The sequence below is a fragment of the Capricornis sumatraensis genome, chromosome 9, assembly GCF_032405125.1.
Source record: "Capricornis sumatraensis isolate serow.1 chromosome 9, serow.2, whole genome shotgun sequence".
Classification (NCBI taxonomy): Eukaryota; Metazoa; Chordata; class Mammalia; order Artiodactyla; family Bovidae; genus Capricornis; species Capricornis sumatraensis.
Window position 1 is genome coordinate 25,509,539 of NC_091077.1, and position 22,275 is coordinate 25,531,813.

General features: G+C 38.7%; 1 protein-coding gene across 1 annotated transcript in view; it reads left to right on the plus strand.

Moving 5' to 3' along the window:
- The window catches only part of FBN2 (fibrillin 2), a 224,214-nt gene that overhangs the window by 71,627 nt on the left and 130,312 nt on the right, over positions 1-22,275 (plus strand). Inside the window, exon 7 of the mRNA XM_068981357.1 lies at positions 567-692. Within this exon, the coding sequence (XP_068837458.1) occupies positions 567-692 (126 nt within the window). The remainder of the gene's footprint in view (positions 1-566; positions 693-22,275) is intronic.

Here is a 22,275-nt window from a genome sequence, read left to right on the forward strand (position 1 = left end):
CAGATTATATGTTTGTTCTCCTGAGGCGATGAAAAGTTAGAGAATGCTGAATATTCATCACCAGGAGAGTGGACAGATTGAGAAAGCAGCCTTGGCATATATGCATGATCATGTGTGAAAGAGCTGGTGGGGAACTGCTGTGTAACACAGGGAGCTCAGCTTGGAGCTCAGAAGCAGCCTAGGGGGATGGGGTGAAGTGGGGGAGGCAAGTAGGGAGGGAGGCTCAAGCAGATACTAAAACAACACTGTAAAGCAATGATGTTCCAATTAAAAATAAAAGGAAGTCTTCTGCAGCAAATCAAAGCAACGGATTGGTTGTCTACAAACCAATATGGATGGATTTTAGAAACAAAATTCTAAAAGTCAAAACCAAGAGACAAAATGAGACCTTTAACATATACCATTTACCTAAATTAAAATACACGCATACAAAGGGATCCTGACTACCCTCACACTATTCCTTTGAGAACGAGTGGATTTCTGCTATACGTTAAAAAAACACACATGTGTAGATAAATATTCTGAAAATTAGTGATATCTATATCGAAAATACTTTCTTCTTACAGATGTTGATGAATGCCAGGCTATTCCTGGGATATGCCAGGGAGGAAACTGTATCAATACAGTGGGCTCTTTTGAATGCAAATGTCCTGCTGGTCATAAGCAGAGTGAAACTACTCAGAAATGTGAAGGTGAGTATCTCCCTCTCAAGGGACATGTCTGACTCTGAATCTGAGAAAAGTATGACTTCTTTTTGAGTTTTGGAGAATTTACTCACAATTACAATGATTTACTTTAATATAAAAGTGAAGGAATAACCTTAGAGTAGTTTTGTGTTGGTTTGTATATTTAATGGGTTTCATTTGGAAAAAAGAACCAGTATCGTTTTCCATTTGCTTTATCTCAGTTTCTATATTGTAGTGAGTATGGTAGCAATCAAACAATTTTTATTTTTTCCTTATTAGTTTTCTATTTCACTTATGAAATTATATCAAACATTAACATTAGGTAAAGGTAAGTTTGAGTGGAATATATTAAAGCAATATATTAGAGGTACTCTGTCATATGTTATTGGAAAAGGAAATGGCAGTCCACTCCAGTACTATTGCCTGGAAAATCCCATGGACAGAGGAGCCTGGTAGGCTACAGTCCATGGGGTCGCAAAGAGTCAGACACGACTGAGTGAAAATAAAGACTTTTTAAGTTTTGTATTGGATATTGTGCGTAACTGACCATCTAATAAAAGACAAGCATGATTGACTCAAGGAGGGTTTGGAAATTATCACAGCAGGTAATCTCCTAGAAAATAGCTCAGTCAAGTAAAGATCTTAAAAAAAAAACTATAAAAAAACTAATACTTTTCTGGAATATGAGTTTGGGACTATAATATTGAAATGTAAATTTTATCAGCATTCTTCAAATATAATAAATTCACTTGTTATATGTATCTTTGAAAACTTTATCAAAATTATGAAATTCAGGAAGCTTCTAAGTGTGTGTAGTTTTAATTAATATAGAGGTTTAGGAAATTATAATGCTTCTGGTAGTATTAAAGTATAATGTTTGTCTTTTCTGTTATTACTTAAATCAATTTATTTCTCATTTTGTTACATAAGTGTTTTTATCTATTCAGAGTTTAAAAAAATTATTTTGGAGTTTTTGCCAGTCTAACTTTTCTGAGGTGGAAAAATATATATGGAGAATTCAATAATCTGAACTTATTCCTTATGCCTACTAGGATATTAACTGACAGCATTTTTTTTTATTCAGTAGTGCCAAACATATTAATAATTATTTCTGGTGATAATATTATCACAAGTTCATTTAGACCTTTTACCTTCAATACCTGGTATATATAATTAAGTCTTTTGTTTTTTTCCCCTTTCCGAAAGGCAGTATTGGGATTGTTTTTGTTCAGTTCAGTTCAGTTCAGTCACTCAGTCGTGTCCAACTCTTTGCGACCCCATGAACCGCAGCACGCCAGGCCTCCCCGTCCATCACCAACTCCCGGAGTTTACCCAAACTCATGTCCACTGAGTCGGTGATGCCATCCAACCATCTCATCCTCTGTCGTCCCCTTCTCCTCCTGCCCTCAATCTTTCCCAGCATCAGGGTCTTTTCAGATGAGTCAGCACTTCGCATCAGGTGGCTAAAGTATTGGAGTTTCAGCTTCAGCATCAGTCCTTCCAGTGAATATTCAGGACTGATTTCCTTTAGGATGGACTGGTTGGATCTCCTTGCAGCCCAAGGGACTCTGAAGAGTCTTCCTCAACATCACAGTTCAAAAGCATCAATTCTTTGGCGCTCAGCTTTCATTATAGTCCAACTCTCACATCCATACATGACCACTGGAAAAACCATAGCCTTGACTAGACGGACCTTTGTTGGCAAAGTAATGTCTCTGTTTCGGTTACTTGGTTATAAAAATTGTGTCCCTCTCTGTCAACAAAAAAGTGGGAAAGTAAAATCTGGAGTATAATGATGGAGAACAGATAGGAAAAGGAGCTGCTTCCTAGATAAGAAGTAGAGTATGAATAAACAAGGAACTGGACTAGAGAGCTAGGGATCTGCAGGACGTCTGGGTTGGACCGCTACTTGCTTGCTATGTTCTGTATTTTCCTCCCCCCTCTTTTGGGGTTGATTCTGTTGCTCAACCTTTTATCACCACCCCTCCCCCTTTACTTTTTTACTAGTAGGGTCATATACAAGCTAGATCCAAGGGTGGTGGACTTAGGAACAAAAAGAGAGTTTGATTGTAGGTGAGAACGTACAGCCACCAGCTGACGAGAGTGGCTGTGACAGTTCCATTAATCATCCAACAATGTATTACTTCTTAGTTGAAAACGGAATGAGCATTTTCGACATCACATTTCATCAGAACAACATGTAGAGCCAAGACAGAGCTTGGCTAGAGACAGTGCAACTCTTTATTCACACTTGTCTATGTTCTTTAGGAAAGGGGGCTATTGATGTAACGGAGGCACCACCCAGAGCCCTGAACCCAGTCGTCTCTTTCCTTATTTCCTGCCAGGCAGCCAAATCTATTTAACCAATGCCCAGAAAAAAATTATATGATTTAATGTTTGGGACTGGTGGGGAATAGTAGAATTAGAAGAAGTGGTGATTAGAATTTGAAAACTAAAGGTTTTATGAAGCCTTGACTTTGTGTCTAAGTCATATTTATTTGGATAGGTCTTAAAAGTGACTATTATCCATTTTCTTTGGGTTAGACTGTTTCTTTATGTAAAAGAACAAGTGGTATTTCCTTACATAAATTTATTTAGTGTAATTGGTGGCGTAATGTATCTGGAAAGACTGCAAACTGTTGTTACCCTCAGTTACAGGTTTTAAATTATAGTCAGTTAATATAGTATCAATGTAAAAAGTGTTGCCAGGAATTTAAAGTTAGTGTTTATTCTAAATAAAAATACAATGATAGCAATTACTTTTAACCAAATGTTGAAGGTAAGATATTTTAATTTTTGTATGGATTACAGTGAATGTTAAAATATAGTAGAACTAAAAGATTTAGTTTTAAAGGATGCCCTTCCTATTTCTGTTGTAGCACATTTTACATTTCTGTTCATATGGCAGTGAAATTCTCCAAAGAAATCTTTTTTAATCTGTAAGTTACTAGATCTATTCAGAAATAAGAAAGGTGACTCCATCACATTTTCCTGTGATTAGGAAAATGGTGGTAGCATTAACAAGAAATTGCAAAGTCAGCTTAATAACTTTGAGAAATTGTCTTATTGATTTTGTATGTTACTTGTTTACTGACCATCTCACTTCAACACTTGAGTAAGGTCATTGAGGACAAAAACTCTGTCTTATTTCATGCTGATAAATTTCATTTAATACAGAGCCTGAAACAGTTCTTGATATAAGCTACATTGATTGATGGGGAACAGGGTATATAGTAAGTTAAGTTCTTTTACTTGGGTTGAATGTCCAAATGAAAAGAAAATATGGGGCCAGAGTTGAGATTGTATTTGGAAAGAGGCCAGTGATCTTCATCATGGAAATTTTTGCTTTACATGACTTTTTTAACTTCCTTAATAATCTTATTTCACTTTGGTTGTAATTCAAAGGCTAAGAGCTTAAACATTGTGCAGTTCAGCATTTTTAGATTTTTGTGTCATTGTCCCTCTTTCAGTTCAGTTCAGTTGCTCAGCTGTGTCCACTTCTTTGCGAACCCACGGACTGCAGCATGCCAGGCCACCCTGTCCATCACCAACTCCCGGAGTTCACTCACTCAAACTCACGTCCATTGAGTCGGTATTGCCATCCAACCATCTTATCCTCTGTCATCCCTTTCCTCTCCCACCTTCAATCTGTCCCAGCATCAGGGTCTTTTCAAATGAGTCAGTTCTTCACATCAGGTGGCCAAAGTATTGGAGCTTCAGCTTCAACATCAGTCCTTCCAGTGAATATTCAGGACTGATTTCCTTTAGGATAGACTGGTTGGATCTCCTTGCAGTCCAAGGGATTCTCAAGAGTCTTCTCCAACACCACAGTTCAAAAGCATCAATTCTTCTGTGCTCAGCTTTTATAGTCCAACTCTCACATCCATACATGACCACTGGAAAAACCATAGTTTTGACTAGATGGACTTTTGTTGGCAAAGTAATGTCTCTGCTTTTTAATATGCTATCTAGGTTGGTCATAACTTTTCTTCCAAAGAGCAAGCATCTTTTAATTTCATGACTGCAGTCACCATCTGCAGTGATTTGATTTTGAAGCCCCCCAAAATAAAGTCTGTCACTGTTTCCACTGTTTCCCCATCTATTTGCCATGAAGTGATGGGCCATGATCTTAGTTTTCTGAATGTTGAATTTTAAGCCAACTTTTTCACTCTCTTCTTTCACTTTCATCAAGAGGCTCTTTAGATCTTCTTTGCTTTCTGCCATAAGGGTGATGTCATCTACATATCAGAGAAGACAATGGCAACCCACTCCAATACTCTTGTCTGGGAAATCTCATGGACAGAGGAGCCTGGTAGGCTACAGTCCATGGGGTCTTGAAGAGTCGGACACAACTAAGCGACTTCACTTTCACGCATTGGAGAAGGAAATGGCAACCCACTCCAGTATTCTTGCCTGGAGAATCCCAGGGACAGGGGAGCCTGGTGGGCAGCCGTCTATGGGGTCGCACAGAGTCGGACACTACTGAAGCGACTTAGCAGCAGTAACAGCATCTGCATATCTGAGGTTATTGATCTTTCTTCTGACAATCTTGATTCCAGCTTGTGCTTTATCCAGCCCAGTGTTTCTCTTGATGTACTCTGCATATCCAGCTTGTGCTTTATCCAGCCCAGCATTTTTCATGATGTACTCTGCATGTAAGTTAAATAGGCAGGGTGACAATAAACAGAAGTCAGGGAGCTTCACTGTCTATTTAAAAGAAAGAACTGTCTTCTGCTTTGAGATATCTTCTTAACTAAAATCTTCTCCAAAAGGCTTGTTCTACTGAATCTCTGAGTTTGAACATACATAGTTTATACTAACATGAAAAAAATGATGAGGGAGCGTTCGTCTCCTAATTTAACATTTGAAACCTGTCAGTCAATATCTATCATTAAGGTTTGTTTTGTTTCATATCATTAGGAGAATTATCTTGTGGGATTATTTTTTCACATTTAGATGTAGGCTAGTGTCCAAGCAGAGAGGAAGGAATATAAATATATATTTCTCTGTGTGTGTGAGTGTTTGTCTAAAAGAATCCCTTATCTTTCTCCATCACTGACTTAGTACCCCAGATTCAGTAAAACCTCTTACATTTACTAAAGTCATGTCTCATTTCTCCTGGGCCAGTTTGGCTACGATATCTTCTTAAGTCTGTCATAAAATGGCCAAAGTGATTCTTTTGTGTAGTAAACTATTCACATCCAAAAAGAAGGTTGTTTCAGTTATTTACTCTTTTGAAAGATTTATTCATCTAAATTTATCTGATTTAAATTAAGAAAAGTAGAATACATCAATATAATACAAAAGTGTATATCAGAAGACTGTCCACATTTTTTTATATAACAAAAAATGTTAATTTGAACTTCAGTCCACTTGGATAAGCACAACTAGGTACCAGGTGTCCTTACATGATCCCCTCTTCCAGACTATACCTTCTCTGACATTCCTTGAGTTATTCTTTCCTGGCTTAAATGGAAGGCAGAAAAACAGCATCATTATATTGGAAAGTTTCCCTTCAATGGCCCTTCACATGTCAAATAGTTGTTTGCAATTTATTCTGAAGACTCTTCAGCTTTGTTCCATTACCACAGCATTTAGTTGTTTGGGATTTCTGACAACAAATTTATTTATTTATACTCATGAAACTCATGAAAGTTGCTGGCACAGTGTCGTTAGTGGTTGTTCCAACTCTGCTTTGATAAACCGTGGAAAATAAACGTCTGTGCTGAACTGAAAAGCACTTGCTTTTACTCATATTTCCAAAAGTGTATTAACTTTAAAATAAATAATAAATAAGCTCATTGACTATTTCCCAAAAAGAACGCTACATATTAAAAATTGAGATTCAAGTAAGAGAACTGTAAATTTTGAGAAATGTTTTAGGTCATTAATCTAAAAACACAAAACTATCATCTTTTAAATCTTCTTGAAAAGAGATTTGCAGCACTGTAGTTAAAATATAAATGAACTCCCTCTTAAAGAATCCACCTGCAATGCAGGAGACCCTGGTTCTATTCCTGGATCAGGAAGATCTGCTGAGGAAGGGTTAGGCTACCCACTCCAGTATTCTGGCCTGGAGAATTCCATGGACTATACAGTCCATGGGGTCACAAAGAATCAGACACAACTGTGCGACTTTCATTTTCACTTCACTCCCTTAAATAAGAAAGACCGGGCTCCTAAACCCAAACCTACTTTCTGCTCTTGTAATATATAAGCACTTTTTATTTTGCTTTATAAGTAATTTTTTTGTTTGCATCTGCCTGTAAGTAATGGGCCAAAATAGCATTAATAAAAACTAATATTTATGGAGCACTTAATGTGCTCTCAGCTACATTTAAACCACTTTGCATAGGTTTTCTTATTAAGTCATAATACAGTGCTGTGAGTTTGGTCACTTTTTTTTAAAAGTTTTTTATCTATTTATTTTTGGCTGTACTGGGTCTTCCTTGCTGCCAGGGCTTTTCTCTAGCTGGCAGCGGGCAGGGGCTGCTCTCTAGCCGTGGCTTGTGGGCGGGCTTCTTATCGCAGGGGCTTCTCCTGTTGTGAAGCGCGGGCTCTGGGGCTTGTGAGCTTCAGTTCTTGCAGCTCTCGGGCTCTAGAACCCGGGCCTAGGTGCTCTGTGGCATGTGAGATCTTTGCAAATCAGGGACGGAACCTGTGTCTCCTGCATTAGCAGGCATATTCCTTATCACTGAACCATCAAGGAAGCCCTGGTTACTATTGTTAACTCGCTTTACAGAAGAGACTGAGACACAGAGAGTCTTTAAGTAAAGTAACCTTTGCAGGTTTTAGTGGCTATGAAACCATTGGGCCAGGATTCCAACCTGCTAGATTTATTCCAGAGTTTTCACTCTCAGCAAGCACTGTTGAGCAAGCAAGGGTGGGTGACCAGGTAGCACACATTCCCAACCCACGGACTGCATTTATAGGAAAACGTATTTATAGCAGCAGCGACAGGAATACCGTTCTGTGCCCTGCGATCCAGAAAGGCCTGAGTTAGATCGATTTCAGTGATCCTGGCACCACCTGTAGAATTTTTGCTGTATTTTCTACTTATTAAAATGAAAGTTTATTCTGAACCACTGTGCTAAAAATAATCCATCCTCTATGACTGGAGAATTGAAATTGCAGGTGAAGAAGAATGGGAGTAGTAAGAGATGCAAATGAACTAATTTTGTCTTCATTCATAGAAGGGAGTCAGTAGCAGAGGTCTAAAGAAATTAATTGTAAAAGAGGAAGAGGTCAGGGTGATAATTATGGTGAAGTGGATTGTAATTTGCTTTTGGCAAAAACATAAATAGTATTTAAAAGAGTGTATGTGGTACTGTATTGTGAAGAAAGTGAAAGTGTTAGCCCCTCAGTCATGTCTGACTCAGTACAACCTCATGGACCGTAGCCCACCAGGCTCCTCTGTCCATGGAATTCTCCAGGCAAAGATACTGGAGTGGGTAGTCATTCACTTCTCCAAAGGATCTTCCTAACCTAGGGATCAAACCCAGGTCTTCCGCCTTGCAGGCAGAGTCTTTACTGTCTGAGCCACCAGTAATTAATGTGAAGAAAGATGTCCTTAAATCATCTTTAAGCAAAAAGCTGGTAGAATCCTGGTCATCAACTGCAAATGAACTGCATGGCCCAATGAAATAAAAACTGATATAGATGTCAAAACACAGGCTGGACCTTTGCAAATATATAGCTTTTAAAGAAGGAAACAGGTCAGTCTATCTATGTTTCATGGTGACTGCATTTAGTTCGGATTTCTTCTCTCTATATACACATATATACACACATCTATCTATCTCTATGTCTGTGCTGCCTCTCTCGGGTGCATAGAATTGTATTCACCACAGTATTTGTTTCATGGCATAATCTCATTATTATTCCACCCATACCCTGGTTTCTTTTTTGTTTGTTTCCTTAGCTTAAAGCTTAGAGCAGTTTCAGAGGCTTCCACTTGTTCTTCCCAACTATGGCAGTTCTTGCCCTACAGGTCAAGTGCTAACTGTGTCAGTTATGGCAACTTATAGGGATGTTCGGGCTAATTATACATTTGGCATCTTGGGAAATAAACACTGGGTGGGTCCATGCCCTCAGTGGACCCACTGTGACCTGACCCGGGTCCTAAGCTTCATTTATTGCCTGGCTCTTCTGTATCCTCATACTAATGTGGGACTGAGATGCTACCAAAGGTGCCAGCACCCAGTGTTTGGGTGCCATAGCCTGCTGTTATTTAGTTGCTTTAAACAATGTAATAAGCACTCATGAAACTACCAGAAACAAACACCATGGCCAGGGATAATAATCTGTATGTGTCATGGTGCCCCCTCAACCATACTTTGTAGTCACCATGCTGCATTTTCTTGCCTTTTTTGGATAGTTTTATTGCACCTATAGATATTTCATTTTTATTGTTATTAATGATTATTGCAATCTTTTAGATTGTACAAAAACAATTTGATACTTGGGAACCTTTTATTTTAATGAAATGATTCATCTATAACCATTAATATTTCCATGTTGTTCTAGTTCATTCTTTAGAATGGGATACACTGTTCCATTATGTGGATTTACCTTCATGTGTCTATCAGCTTTCTCTCTGATGGACATCATTTCCTGGTTCTTCCTGTTATGAGTAGTGGTTACATACTTAAAGACACACATACTCTGATTTCCTGGAGGGATGTGTATCCTCTTTTTGAGCCCTTTATTTCCCAAAGCGTGATGCATTCACATTTCCATTAGGATTGATGTCTGTGTAGGCAGCTTAGGTCGCGCTGATGTTAGCATGCTGAACCTTGTTTCTACCTGCTGTGGCTTGATGCCTGATTGGGGAACAAAGAGGCTGACACTGTGTAGTCAGGGCGCCTCTTCCTCATTCCAGGCCTGTGTGCTGCCCTGCCCTCCTCCAGACCGGTGGAGAAGCATCTGCTGAGTGATCAGTGAGCTGTCCCTGGCTCACAGGACTAGACTTCCGTCTTCTAGATCACCCTCTATGTCTTTTCCATGGAGCTTTGGGCTCACAATACAGACTAAGAAGTCATACAGGAGAAACACAGATATCACAAACATTTCCATATATTTTTGCTTGTTTTTGTTTTCAAATATTGCAGTTTATTTACATTTCCGGAAAGCATTAAGAAGTACCTATTCTTTAATTGAGCTATATATAGTTGGCTTCCGTTCAGTTCAGTTCAGTTCAGTCGCTCAGTCGTGTCCGACTCTTTGGGTATGGTTTTTCCTGTGGTCATGTATGGATGTGAGAGTTGGACTGTGAAGAAGGCTGAGCGCCAAAGAATTGATGCTTTTGAACTGTGGTGTTGGAGAAGACTCTTGAGAGTCCCTTGGACTGCGAGGAGATCCAACCAGTCCATTCTGAAGGAGATCAGTCCTGGGATTTCTTTGGAAGGAATGATGCTAAAGCTGAAGCTCCAGTACTTTGGCCACCTCACGTGAAGAGTTGACTCATTGGAAAAGACTCTGATGCTGGGAGGGTTTGGGGGCAGGAGGAGAAGGGGATGACCGAGGATGAGATGGCTGGATGGCATCACTGACTCGATGGACGTGAGTCTGAGTGAACTCTGGGAGTTGGTGATGGACAGGGAGGCCTGGTGTGCTGCGATTCATGAGTATTATGTTAGTTTTAGGTGTACAGCATAGTGATTCTGTATTTTTATAATTTATATTCCACTTAAAGTTAAATAATGACTTTACAAAATAATGACTATTTCGCTGTGATGTACAATATATCCATGTTTCTTATGTATTTTATACATAGTAGTTTGTATGTCTTAGTTCCATACCTCTATATTGCCTCTCCCACCTTCCCTCTCCCCATTGGTATCCACTCATTTGTTTTCTATATCTGTGAGTCTGTTTTGCATATACCTTTATTTAATTTTGGGATTCCCTGGTGGCTCAGACTGTATAGAATCTGCTCGCAATGCAGGAGATTTTTTAGATTCCACATTTCAGTGATAATATACAATGTTTGTCTTTGACTAATTTCATTAAACATAATACTCTCTAGGTCCATTCATGTTGTTGCAAATGGCAAAAGTTTATTTTTTTTATGTCTGGGTAATATTCATACACATACACACACATATACATATACCACATCTTTGTCCACAGTATGTTGATAGAAACTTGGGTTGCTTCCATATCCTGGCATTACCTCATCTTTAAGCACAGTATTTTCCTGGTAACAGCCTTCAATATTCAGTCATTTTAAGGCATATTAATAAAAGGGATGAGCCTGTAACAATTGAAACTCCTCCGTGAGAACAGGATTAATTCTGAGCGAGGCCATCGCTCTTGCAAAGATTGCTGAAGCTCATCTTCCTCAATTAATCTGCTGTTAGTTCCAAGCTTCCTTCTTCCCAGTTCCCCAAACCCTCTCCCCTGGAAGGAAAATTTGAATTTTAAAACACAGAGACAATAATGGAAACTTAAATAGTACTACTAGCTTTGAGCATCAAAGCCTGACTCCACTTGCCATGGTTTCCTATGTGTGCTAAGCAAAAATGACATCCAGTCGGGTCAATATGTCTTCATCTCTTTCTCTCTCCTCTCTCTCTCCCCCCGTATAAGATTTAGAGAGTGTCTTGTAATCAAATGAATTGATTGTAAAATGTCTTTTGCTCTAAGGAATATGATTTTCATGATGCATTTTTCTTGGGAAGCAGAGCACTGAGTAGCTTCGAAATTTGATGCGTATGTATTAAAGAGTTAAAATCTAAAATAAGCCATTTGGGAAGGATACATGGACCCAGGTTAGCAGTGGGATTTTCAGGTTTGACTTTTAGACGCCCCCCCAGGTGTCACACCCAAGAAAGTGAGGCCAGCTGGGAAGAGGGTCAACCAAACAGCAACCTGGAGCTGACATCTGAGGCAAAATTAGCACGTATCACTTGCTAGTGTATTTATCAGAAGTTGCCAGTCTAAACTTTTAGTTGCTTCCCGCAAATGACTTCCACTGTTAAAATGCACACATTCAGCAACTTGGGCACTACCTTGGCAGTCTTAGTCAACTCCCAGCAATATTTCATATGGAGTTACTGAAGTGACATCTCCCCCTTAATTTCAACCTAAACAAAATGGTTTTCATGGAAAGTTGCGCATGGAGTTTTCTATGAGAGCTGGGAAGAAAAAGAGTTCTTTATTTGAGGCATGATGGGTAACATCATCATCATAAACATGAAGTCTGTGAAAAAGACATATTCCAAAAGAAAATTATTTAACAAAAAGAGATTCTGTAGCTTGTGATCTGGATTTTGGATCAGAATTAGGAATATTCAGATCTTGTCTTAACTTTCATTTAAAAGAAATTTAGTTTTTAGTCTTCATTCTGAGAACAAGAAGAAAATTGTAGAGAGAAATGACAATTTTAGTTTCAAGTAGAATTCAAAGAATAAGTGTGGAACAAGAAGAGCACGTAGTGGCCAGTATCCCAGATTTGGGGCCCACATTGTCAGGGTTTGTGCTGTAGGTGCGTGTGGGGATTGCATGATCTCAAGCAAATAAATGAATGCCTGTATCTTTTAACAGTAGAGATAAGAATGGTCTTTTCTGCATAAAGGTTTTATGAGTATTATTTAAGATAAAGAAAGCATTTGGCCCTTCTAGGTCTTCATTAAAGAAGGCAGGGATATATACCACAGAGAATTTAATTATGAAATATTCAATAAACCATGTGATTTGAGATCTTAAAAAAATAATTGTAAAAGAGTTCTAATATAACATTTCAATTATGACTTGTAGTGTAGTTTCCTATCAATAAACTTTTTAAATCTTAAACAAACAAAATTGACCTACTGGAGCATATATTTGCCTACTCCAACCAAAGTATTAGCAAGCAAAGAAAGGGACCCAAATTCATCATCTTGATGAAGAAACATGGAACTGGGGATTTAAGATTATCTGCTAATTGCTGACAAGTCTCAGCCTGTTTTTACCTCTCTAGCCCCAGCTTCACCCAAATTATAGAAATGGACATTTCAGACCAAGAGGACTTGATTTATTTAGCATAACACAGTGGTCAGGAAATTGCATTTTAGAGGATTCAGGGACATTTTCCCAAATGCTGAGAACCAGTGTTGTTTCCCCAGTGCCATTGAATATTTAAATCCCTTTAAAAAATACTAAAAAAAAAAAAAGAAAAACATGGTGAAGTAATTCATGTAATTCTTGTAGTTCAGTTTCTGCTGAAGATCACTGGAAAAATTGAGAGCCTCCAAAACACCTTTCTCAGAGACTCAAAATTCGGTGTGTGTTAGTGATAGAAAAATCTATTCTACCCTGGAATGAAAGAACCAGATGAATGTTTTGAACTTTGATATAAGAAGAAAAAGATATAAACTCAAATATATTCCCTTATTTCTTCATTTTACTTATAAAATCATTGCTGTTTCATAGTGAAATGTAAAAGCAATATTACAGACCAAAATAAACAAAAATGCTGGTTTTACAATATTGTTGATATATCTATAGCTTCAACTAAGTGAGACAGAAAGAAAGAAAAGCTGTCTCACAAATTGCCATGGCTCATTGCCTGAAGAAAATTAGTCTACTCTAAGGAAAATCCTGCTGTAGTTAGGTAAAAATGCCACAAAATTTGAAATATAATACCTCGATCCCTGACTGCATTTCTTACAAGTGTTATCAGTTACTGACTGTGTATATACTTCATTCACCATCTAGGTATGGGAAAATGTATGGAGGGCTCCTGATTTATTTTAGATGCTCCCATTTTTCTCAAGATATAAATAAAGAAAGCTGTGATAATGCTTGAGCTGTCTTTTTTCTTAGTCCCAAGTTAGGAATCACTCTTTTCTTTCAATATAATTTTATCCGATTTCAATGTATATGTTTCTCATCTATACAAAGTTCATATTAAATTTTTATAAAGACTTAACTTTCTTGGAGCAGTTTAAAGTTCATAGCGAAATTGAGAGGAAGGTACAGAGGTTTCTCTGTGCTACCCGGCCCTGCGCATGCAGAGCCTCCCTCTCCACAGTGGTATGTTTGTTGCATTGATGAACCTGTATTGGTGCATCATAGACACCCGAAGTCTGTAGTTTACCTTGGGATTCACTCTTGTTGTTTCACATTCCATCGATTTGGACAAGTGAAAATTAACCATATATCCATCATTTAGCATAAAGACTATTTTCAGTTCCCTAAAAGTCTTCTCATTTAAATTTGTTAAATGAGTATGTATATTAGAAATATATTAAGTAAAAAGTAATATAAGTGATTCAAGGATATAGCAAAGAGTATGGAGCTGTGATTTTTAATGACTAGAACTTTAGAAATGACGGGCTTCCCTGATAGCTCAGTTGGGAAAGAATCTGCCTGCAATGCAGGAGATCCCAGTTCGATTCCTGGGTCAGAAAGCTCCCCTGGAGAAGGGACAGGCTACCCACTCCAGCACTCTTGGATTTCCCTTGTGGCTCAGCTGCTAAAGAATCAGCCTGCAATGTAGGAGACCTAGGTTCAATCTCTGGGTTGGGGAGATCCCCTTGAGAAGGGAATGGCTACCCTCTCCAGTATTCTGGCCTGGAAATTCCAGGGTCGTAAAGAGTCAGACACAACTGAGTGACTTTGACTTCTTAGAAATGATATTGTAAGATTTATTATTATCATCATCATCATATTTTTTTATTATTACTATAGTTACAGAGCTATTTTACTTCCAAAGATAGGTGTTTGCCAAACTGGAACTCAGAGCCACTATGATGTTTGCCAAAGAGTTCCAAAGGAAAAGGAATGGGCTGATCATAATAAATTTAGCTCTATTTTTAATTCTAGGTCTATCTTATCCCCATTTATCATCTCCTGTTCTTCCATCCTTTCTTATTTTCTATTCCCCTCTGTTATCACCTAGACTGTAACTTGTTGACATCATTAACATCATCCCACTTCATTCTATTCTTAAACATCTGTCTGTAGATTGTCTATGAATCAATGCAGCACTTTAAAAAGAAGGGATGTGTGTACTGTTGCAGTCAGTATTTTATTTTTAAAATAAAATTATTTAAATGAAAATGTAGTCAAACTTTTTCTAAAACTGTTGCTATATGCTTATACATAAATTGGTTCTGTTTTAACATGAAGACATATAAGAAAATGCTTTCAGTGATGCTGGAAAAAAAATGTCAAAGGTTGCTTTCTTGTTTTGTCAGAGTCGAAGCAGAACAGATTTGAAACCGTTGAAGATCTTTTTTAACAGAAAACATTTGAAGTTTGCTAAAAATTGCTCATCTAATACTTTAGTAAAACCATGTTGTGAATATTTAATAGTAGACTTAGAAAATTAATTCTACTTAACAAACTCAGAATACAGCTATTCATAAATTAGATTATCATAATTTTTTTTCTCCCACATGGAATATTTTTTCTTAATTTACCATGATAGAAAAAAAGAATATTTTTTATAATCAACTAACAAAGAAAATCAGGAAGTGTAGCATTCCAGCCTTTGTTTGCAACTTGATTTTACATTTTAAAATATTCCCTGTAGCTTCAAGATGGAAGATGGGATATTCTTGATGGTTTTTTTTTTTTGCCAAAAGAATATAATGTTGCATTTTACATATAAATCCTGTATACTACTGTGGACACTCTATTTGTAATAGCTAGTTAATTGTTAATATTTCTCTCTGGAATCAAGAAAGTATGTGGCTCTCATGAGTAAAATGTGTTCTAGAATATGCTTCTCTTTAAGAAGTTAGTTAAAATTCATTGTGTTTTCCTTTTGGGACTGTTGCTGTATTATGCCTCACAGTTGTCTTTATCATTTGCATAACTTGTGAACAGTAGGGATGAGATGAGGAAGAAAGGAAAGAGGAAAGTTGTTCTGCCCTCAGTCTTCATCCCTCACCACCAGGCTGTGTTTAAGAGAGACGGGATGGTGAACTTGATTTGTCTGAAAAATTGCATTTCCAGAGTTTGAGGGCAAAGGATACATGAGTTTCCTACCTCCTAGGTGAGGCCCCCACAAAAAGGAGAGGAGTTGAGTGGTTTTGAAAAGGGGTCCTGCCACACAGATTCCTGTAGGGTGGGTGATCCCAGCCTGGGGATGAACTGTCGGAAAGCTGGGGCTGATGAGAGAGTTACAACTGGTCAGGTAGAGGAGGTATCTCTGGGGTCAAGGGTGAAAAATGAGAGAGCCTCAGCACTGAGAGGTCTCCCAAAATATCAGCAGAAGTATTAGGCTTTGGAGCCGCCGTGCCCAGAGGGCCCTGATGCCAGAATCATTCATTCAGAAAAGTATTTATTGAGTTCCTAGCACATTGCTAGACCCTGGGGATAGTGTAGTGAACAAACAGATAAAAATCCTTTCTCTCATGCAGGTTACATTATAAAAACAAGGGACAAACAAGAAACAAATAAAAATCTATTAGACTGTCAGACGTGAAAAAAAAAACATCGCAAAATCAAAGCAGGGTGAGAATGAAGGTATGAAGGAGCTGAGGGGGAAACCATGGCTGTCTGCGGAGGCAAATTTCTAATAGGGACTGCCAGTGAGCGGCTCTGAGGCAGGGGTGTGCCTGAGGGATGGAGAGAACGTTAAAGAGGCCAGTGTGGCTGGCACACAGTGGTAAGGGGGACACTAACTGGGAAATGACACATTTAGAGATGCAGTCTGGTGCCATACTTCGTCGGGCTTTGCACAGTAAGTACTTTGGACTTTCTCATTCACTCACAGTTCAGTTGCTCAGTTGTGTTCGACTGTTTGCAACCCCATGGACTGCAGCATGCCAGGCTTCCCTGTCCACCAACTCCGGAGTTTACTTAAACTCATGTCCATCAAGTAGGTGAATGCCATCCAATCATCTCATCTTCTGTCGTCCCCTTCTCCTCCTACCTTCAATCATCCCCAGCATTGGGTCCTCTCAGATGAGTCAGTTCTTTGCATCAGGTGGCCAAAGTATTGGCATTTCAGCTTCAGCATCAGTCCTTCCAACAAATATTCAGGACTGATTTCCTTTCAGATGGACTGGTTGAATCTCCTTGCAGTCCAAGGGACTCTCAAGAGTCTTCTCCAACACCACAGTTCAAAAGCATCAATTCTTCGGCACTCAGCTTTCTTTATAGTCCAACTCTCACATGTGTACATGACTACTGGAAAAACCATAGCTTTGACTAGATGGACCTTTGTTGGCAAAGTAATGTCTCTGCTTTTTAATATGGTGTCTAGGTTGGTCATAGATTTTCTTCCAAGGATCAAGTATCTTTTAATTCCATGGCTGCAGTCACAATATGCAGTGATTTTGGAGCCCCAGAAAATAAAGTCTCTCACTGTTTCCATTGTTTCCCCATCTATTTGCCATGAAGTGATGGGACTGGATGTTTTTTGAATGTTGAGTTTTAAGCCCACTTTTTCTCTCTCTTCTTTCACTTTCATCAAGAGGCTCTTTATCATGGTGAGGTTTGACAGAAAACAACAAAATTCTGTAAAACAATTATCCTTCAATAAAAAATAGATAATTTTTTTTAAGAGACTCTTTAGTTCTTCTTTTCTTTCTGCCGTAGGGTGGTGTCATCTGCGTATCCGAGGTTATTGATATTTCTCCCAACAGTCTTGATTCCAGCTTGTGCTTCATCCAGCCCAGCATTTTGCATGATGTACTCTCCATAGAAGTTAAATAAACAGGGTGACAATATATAGCATAGATGTACTCCTTTCCCAGTTTGAAACCAGTCTGTTGTTCCATGTCCAGTTCTAACTGTTGCTTCTTGGCCTGCATACAGATTTCTCAGGAGGCAGGTAAGGTGGTCTGATATTCTCATCTCTTTATAAATTTTCCAGTTTGTTGTGATTCACACAGTCAAAGGCTTTGGCATAGTCAATAAAGCAAAAGTAGGTGTTTTTCTAGAACTCTCTTACTTTTTCAATGATCCAGTAGATGTTGGCAATTTGATCCCTGGTTCCTCTGCCTTTTTTAAATCCAGACTGAACATCTGGAAGTTCATGGTTCACCTACTGTTAAAGTCTGGCTTGGAGAATTTTGAGCATTACTTTGCTAGTGTGTGAAATGAGTGTAATTGTGTGGTAGTTTGAACTTTCTTTGGTGTTGCCTTCCTTTGAGATTGGAATGAAAACTAACCTTTTCCAGTCCTATGGCCATGGCTGAATTTTCCAAATTTGCTGGCATACTGAGTGCAGCACTTTCACAGCATCATCTTTCAGGATTTGAAACAGCTCAACTGGAATTCCATCACCTCCACTAGCTTTGTTCGTAGTGATTCTTCCTCAGGCCCAGTTGACTTTGCATTCCAGGATGTCTGGCTCTAGGTGAGTAATCACACCATCTTGAGTTCTCAAAAAGGGAGCCAATGGAAATTTTGAGTAGAGGAGTGATGTATTCTGGACTCCATTTAAAAAAGATTTGCTCTGGCTGCTGGGTGGTAAAAAGATGAGAAGGGAACAAATATGAAAGCAGAGAGACCAAGTAAAATGCTCCTGCAGTAGTCTCAATGAGGTTTGATGATAGCTCAGAGCAGTTTATTGGTAAATGTGACTGAAGAAGTGGTTGAATTCCATATATTTTGAAGGCTGAACCAGCAGAATTTGTTGACAGTCACTCGTGAGGCAGGATAAGAAAAGAATCAAGTAGTTGCAAGGTTTTTGGAACGGAGATTTAAAAAGTTGCCATTAACTGAGATGGAGAACATCTGTGGGTGGAACATAGTGGAGTTGACTGGTAGATACCAGGAGTTCAGCTTCAGATGGTTAATTTGAGACCCCTGTTAGACACTCGGGTAGCCATTTGGAGTTGCGTATATGGGTTAAGTTCCAGGGCAAGGTCGAAGCTGACAATGTCAATCTGAGAGTCTTTGGCGTATAGCTGATATTTGATGCCCTGAGAATAGAGGAGATCATGAAGGAATCATTCTGATAGAGGAGAACCCAACAGCTGAACCCTGGAACACTTCAGCGTTTAGAGGTCCAGGAGATAAGAGAAAACCAGCAAAGGAGACTGACAAGGAAATATGTGTACAGTGACATCTCCACCAACCAGGTAGAATCTTTGTTACCAAGACCCGTCCTCTCTCCTCCCCATCACAGCATTGAAAGAGCTCGTGGTAGGTGCTGTCTAGGGAGGAAGGAATTGAAAAGAAAGGAAAAAAGACAACCACATCTCCTCCACTGCTGAAAGGTCTCAGCTTCAGCAGACTCAAACTTCGGGGGAGGAGAAGCTTTGACTGGATGAAGGATTAGAACTATGGGGTTGTTGGATTTAAGTGGACTCGTTATTCATTTGAAAATGGTAGGAAAGCCTGAGGGCGCGGCCTGAAATTTTCTAGGATCAAGAAAGAACTGTTCAAAAGAAAGTGTGCAAAATGGCAGTAGGAGAAATAATGAAGTTGCTTTCTGCCTGCACCCTTGTGGTTTCAAATCTCATTACCACATATTCTCAGTTTATTTGAAAACATTTCCAACCTCATGACTAAGTCTACATGCAAAAGTTCAACTTTTGCATAAATCATCAGACAGAGGCTGTAATTTAAAGAAAAGGGAATTTCAAATGAGAACGTCTTTCCAAGTCTCAGTGAAGACCCCGGACGTGCTTTAGTGTCCTTGAGAATTGTCCAGGTTGCTTGCTGTGGATGAGCAGCAGTTCTGCCCTGTAGCATTCAAATACGTTGTGTGCGTGTATCTGTGCTCTGTCAGCCCAGTTAGGCTGTGAGCCCAGTGAGGTCCACTCAGTCTTTGTGAGTTTTCCCAGTTAGCCGTCTTGAATTTCGCACTTTGCACAGAGAATGCTAGCGGATGAGTTGTTGCATTATGCAACTCCATCACCTCCTTAAGCAAATCAAACTGTGTGCTTCACAGCCTAAGTGACTCTTAGGAATGAACCCTGTGTACTCATCTATACAACCCCATCTGTGCACATATGCAGATATGTCTGTGCAATTCAATGTACGTACAGTTACATACTGAATTTAAACTGGATATATTAATATATGAATGTTATCTGTCAGGTCAATAAGGAAATCCACCAAACTCAGGAAGATACAACTGTAACAATTCAAAGATAAACTTGAAGAAGAATTGCATATAGTGTGTTTCTTAGTAACTGAGAGTACCATTTTTGTGGAATTTATTTCCTTTTATGGTAATAAGTATGAAAAGCACAGAGGCTAATGAATATTTATATAATAATTCTGTAATGTAAAGTAGGACATATTTTCACTTAATGCCATTTTTTTAGAAAATATGGAATAAGTACCTTGATACATCATTAAATTATTGGTGAAATCAAGATTTCTTGAAGTTCCTACTGCATTATGCCAAAGTACATTTAAAAATCCTGAGGGTTTTATGATTACATCTTAACGTACTGATGTTTAAAAAGAAAAATGGTAACAGAAAATATTAAATGCTGGTGTCTTTGCCAAGTCCAAATGGTTATAGTAAATTTAACTTTGGAATTTCCTGACTTTTATGTTATTAAAATTATAGGTTTTACTCAACATTAAAAGAGTCTTTCAATTTAATTTTCCTATATTAAAAATTTTTTAAGGTGGTTGTGGAGGGCAGACGGAATTGGAAGAAAGATTCTAGAAGACATGGTTTTAACAGTTCATCCCTCAATTGTTAGATATATATATATTTTTTTTTATAGAAGCTCAGTGTCATCCTTTAATCCTTCAGTATTTTGCAACTTGTAAATAATTTGGTCTTATTTGTCTTGGACTAACAAAAGGTAACAAAATATTTCCACCCTGAGTAAATAAAAAGAGAAGAGAAAGAGAAGGAAAAAGCACCACTGGTAAATAATTAAACTTCCCAAGAAACTTGGGGATGCAGACCAAAAATTTAGACTCATGTTGTTCTACTCTGTTATCAGAAGTTTTTGTGTATTTTGAAATAGAAATAGCCTTCCAATTGTTATGTCAGTTTTAAAAACACTATGGTGGAATTGCCTCTTGCCGCTATTGCTTCATGCCTGAGTTACTCCAAATTAGTATTAATATTTAGAAAGATGCAGTATTGGTTTCAGGCCAAAAGGCACCATGGATTACATTGCTGCAGTAGTACAAGACAATGCTATTATTTTACCTTTAGTGGACAGAAAAGCTCTTTTAATATATAAAAGGTTCCTTTGCTGCCTATTGATGTTATCACACAGAGTATTTTAGATATACTTCTCTAGATCAATCACTAGAGGAAACGAGACAAAGAAAGTGTATATAATCATACGATAGTAAAATGCTGAATTAAAATAAAGATATTGATATTACATAGTAGATAACAGACTTCCATCCTCTGTACATTGGATTTACAGTGGATTGTGGTGTTTTCCATGATCCTAAAAAATACCCTTTCCTTTCCATCTTTCCCTTAACCCACTGCCCTCTTTTCCTTCCTTTCACCTCACACTTTGGGATTATCTGCAGTCGTTCTCTGCTTTCTTTCTTCTGACTTACTCTGGAACCCATTGTAACCTAGTCAACTGAAACTGTATTTCAACCAGCTCAGTAGGTGGGCTTTTCTCATTCCTTACATAACCTGCCCTCCCTGCCAAAAAAAAAAGAGAAAAGAAAAACAGCACCTGTATGCACTTGGCTTCCAGAAATGGAACCTAGACCACCTTTGTATGCAGCTGCATGCCTGTGTACTAAGTCACTTCATGAATGTCTGACTCTGCGAGCCTGTGGACTGTAGCCTTCCAGGCTCCTCTGTCTATGGGCTTCTCCAGGCAAGAATACTGGAGTGGGTTGTCGTGCCCTCCTCCAGGGGATCTTCCCCACCCAGGGATCGAACCTGGGTCTCTCACGTCTCCTGTCTTGGCAGGTGGGTTCTTTACCACTAGCTGCACCTGGAAAGCTTCTGTGTAGCTGTGTACCAGGCATGTATGCTTTGGATGCCCCGCAGTTGGCTCAAGCTCAGCATGCACAGACTGAGTCTCTAATTCCACTACACCTACTCGATATGTCCTTTACTGGCATTTCTCAAATAGCTTATCTCAGTGATTGGCCCAAAGTGTAAATCTGGATAGCATTCTTAATACCGCCCTTTCCTGACACAACCATTTGATCACCAATAATTTGGATGGATACTACATCTTAAATGTATTTTGAATCTATCGACTTTTCTCTGTCTTTATCTTCGTTTCTTTTCTGGATTACTGAGACATCTTTTTTTGATGTCTTGTTCTACACAAGACACTTGTTCTACTCCATCATTTTTCCATGTTACAAGCACAGTGATCTTTCTAGAACACAGATTTGGTCATGATCCTCCTGAGTGTCCTGTTCTCGGGACCTAGTTTCTCACATCACCCTCTGCTTGCGTCTCTACACTGATTCAGGCACATTCACATCTACTTGTTTCCCAAATAAACCGTGCTCTTTGTTGGCTTGTCTGCGTGTCGTCTTCCCTCTGCTTGGATAACAATCCTCCATTTCATTTTCATAGCCTGGTTTAGACCCATTTGTCTCTTATGTTCCAGTCTGTCACTTTTCTGGGTAGTTCTCCTGACCCATTTTTTTCCTGTGCATTCCCGTGTTATCTAGTGCCTGCCCTAGTATTTATCACACCATATCTTCATCAGGGGTAATTCTGATCTCCTGGCCA